The sequence below is a fragment of the Diospyros lotus genome, chromosome 5 (genome assembly GCF_014633365.1).
Source record: "Diospyros lotus cultivar Yz01 chromosome 5, ASM1463336v1, whole genome shotgun sequence".
In the NCBI taxonomy this organism is placed as follows: Eukaryota; Viridiplantae; Streptophyta; class Magnoliopsida; order Ericales; family Ebenaceae; genus Diospyros; species Diospyros lotus.
The window spans coordinates 16,516,067-16,518,231 of record NC_068342.1 but is presented as its reverse complement, the minus strand read 5'-3'; the positions used below and the strand labels follow the sequence as shown (position 1 = coordinate 16,518,231).

The 2,165-nt window shown below is 36.0% G+C and overlaps 1 protein-coding gene across 1 annotated transcript; it reads right to left on the bottom strand.

The window, feature by feature from the left end:
* Positions 1-1,480, bottom strand: LOC127802123 (uncharacterized). The gene is made up of 2 exons (XM_052337816.1): positions 1,123-1,480; positions 1-71 (listed from the first exon to the last, which is right to left on the bottom strand). The coding sequence occupies exons 1-2, from the start codon at positions 1,478-1,480 to the stop codon at positions 1-3; spliced, it is 429 nt and encodes a 142-aa protein (XP_052193776.1).
* Between the last annotated feature and the right edge of the window lie 685 nt (positions 1,481-2,165).

Sequence of the window (2,165 nt, the reverse complement as noted above, 5' to 3'; positions counted from 1 at the left end):
TTACTCATTAGGATCACTCACCTTTGAAAGTTTTCTCAAATACTTTTTCCATCTTTGGCACTCGATCAATCCTGTATCACCATCACAGAATAACCCAAGTCTCGCCTTTGTGGTGGGGCTTTTGCCTTTCCCACTCATTAGAGTCCATCCTTCCCTCTCTGTGTGTGTGTGAGTTTGGGGGGGTGTCTAAAGGGAGTAATCCTTTACAAAGAACAAGAGTAATGAAGTGGTTCATTTTAAAAAGAAAAAATTCTTGACAGTGTCCTCAAGTTGCCCAAATATATTAAATAGGTAAAGATTTTTTTAATCTATCTTGAGCAAAGATTATTCATTTATCCAATTTTTGGAGAAATTTTGTATTTTACAACTAGTAGAGTACGGTCCATGATTCTCTCTTAATTATTAAAAAGAATTTAATCATTTTTTACCTACCTATTCAATTTATTTAGGTCTAACAAATCTAACTCTCCCTGCCAAAATTACAAAAGTTTAAAACAGAAGAAGCACCACCTTTTAAGGAAAGGGCTTTGAGCAACTCTTTTGCTTTCCAATACAAAATTATTGCTTTCGGAAACAGTAAGCACAAGACAGAACTAAGAAAGTGATTCCAATTGAAGAACAATTTTAGCTTCACCTTCGCCAAGGTGAGGCCAAAATGCAACCCAACCGAGTTGCTCCATTCTAGAACTCAAATGAGTTAGATGAAGGATCCTGATTTCCATGTTCAAAGACAGGTTAGAAGAAATACTTTTTTAGACAGAAACTAAAGTAAAACCTAGAGAAATGGATTAAAGCTAACACAACAGCAGGCTACCCCAATCCAAAATTACTGACATAGACAGGTTTCACATACAAATATCTCTGATTTAACAATTGAGGAAAACAAAATTTGAAATTGTAAGCTAATATTAATATGAGATGATCGGCCAATATACTACTACATCTAAGACATTAACAAAATAATTATAATGTTAAAAAAGTCAAAAAGTGAAATGGAGAATTACAAATTAACTACTTTTGCAAAGGTTTCAAAAAGTACATACAAACAAAATTACTTACTCAAAAGAGTAATTGTTTATAATCAGAAACAACAAGAACAATCAAAAGGACAAAGGGGGGTACCTCCAGCATCTTCCCTTCCAATCCCTAACTCCTCCTCTGTATAAATGGCAAGCCCATCACCTGTCTTCTTCTTCCTAGGCAGAGAAGACCGGTCTACCAACCCACTATCTTTAGGACCTTCAATTTTCTTCTTCTTCTTCTTATTCATTTTTTTCTTAATCCTATCTTCATTACCTGCCTCACCTTCAGCTGGTTTCTTAGCCTTTTGTTGTGCTGACTTCTTTCTCTTCCTTCCAGCAAAGATCTCATCAATCTCGCTACCTGTTTTTTTGGGTCTGGAAGATGGTTTTATCTCCTTTTCTATAACTGGATCCTCCAACATTAGAGTGGATGGCTTGGATGAACCTTTTTTTGGCATTGTATGCTCTTCAAACTAACTGAAAGAGAACAGGGATTTGCTTTGGCTTTGAGCTGACATAATACATGATAACTGTGTTACAATCCAGAAAACAAATATAAACAATGATAAATCAGAAAGAAGATATGGAAAGAGTGATAAATCAGAAGCCAGATACAGAAAGGTCTAATTGTGTCCTCAAACCCCTAGCCTTTGGTAACATGCAAATGTTTCACTTGGTAGTAGAGATATGAAGCAGGTCAGGATTAGGCCACAATCCTTACAACTTATAATAACATGCACCTTAATCCTCAGCAGCACGTCCAGCCATGGACACTCAACATTACGACATAATTAATTAACACAACATTCATTTTTTTCCGATCGAAAAAAACTTGCAGCCACTACTTTAGGCGTGCACTAAGAAAACTCACCAAGCAAGCACACCAACAAGCATAAATTCTTGTATGGTCACCCCTAATGAAGTTTAGCCATAATTACATGGGAGGTGCTTGTAACTTTTTATCACTAGAAGAACCCTTGGGAGATTTTTATTTCACGTGTGGATTTCTTTTCCCTCATTGGGACTTATTTAGTACCGGACTCCACCTAATGAAATGGCTTAAAGATTTTTTATTCTTGCTCTTAGGGGTTTTTTATCTAGATCTAAGAGGAAGCTTTATTTGCAAGCTCGCTAATTTGATGT

Bases quoted from the DNA above. Each gene is read 5' to 3' on its own strand.
- LOC127802123 (XM_052337816.1), bottom strand. From the start codon at position 1,480: ATGCCAAAAAAAGGTTCATCCAAGCCATCCACTCTAATGTTGGAGGAT. The intron at 72-1,122 runs GTACCCCCCTTT...ATGGTGATACAG, and splicing joins TGGAAGGGAAGATGCTGGAG to GATTGATCGAGTGCCAAAGA.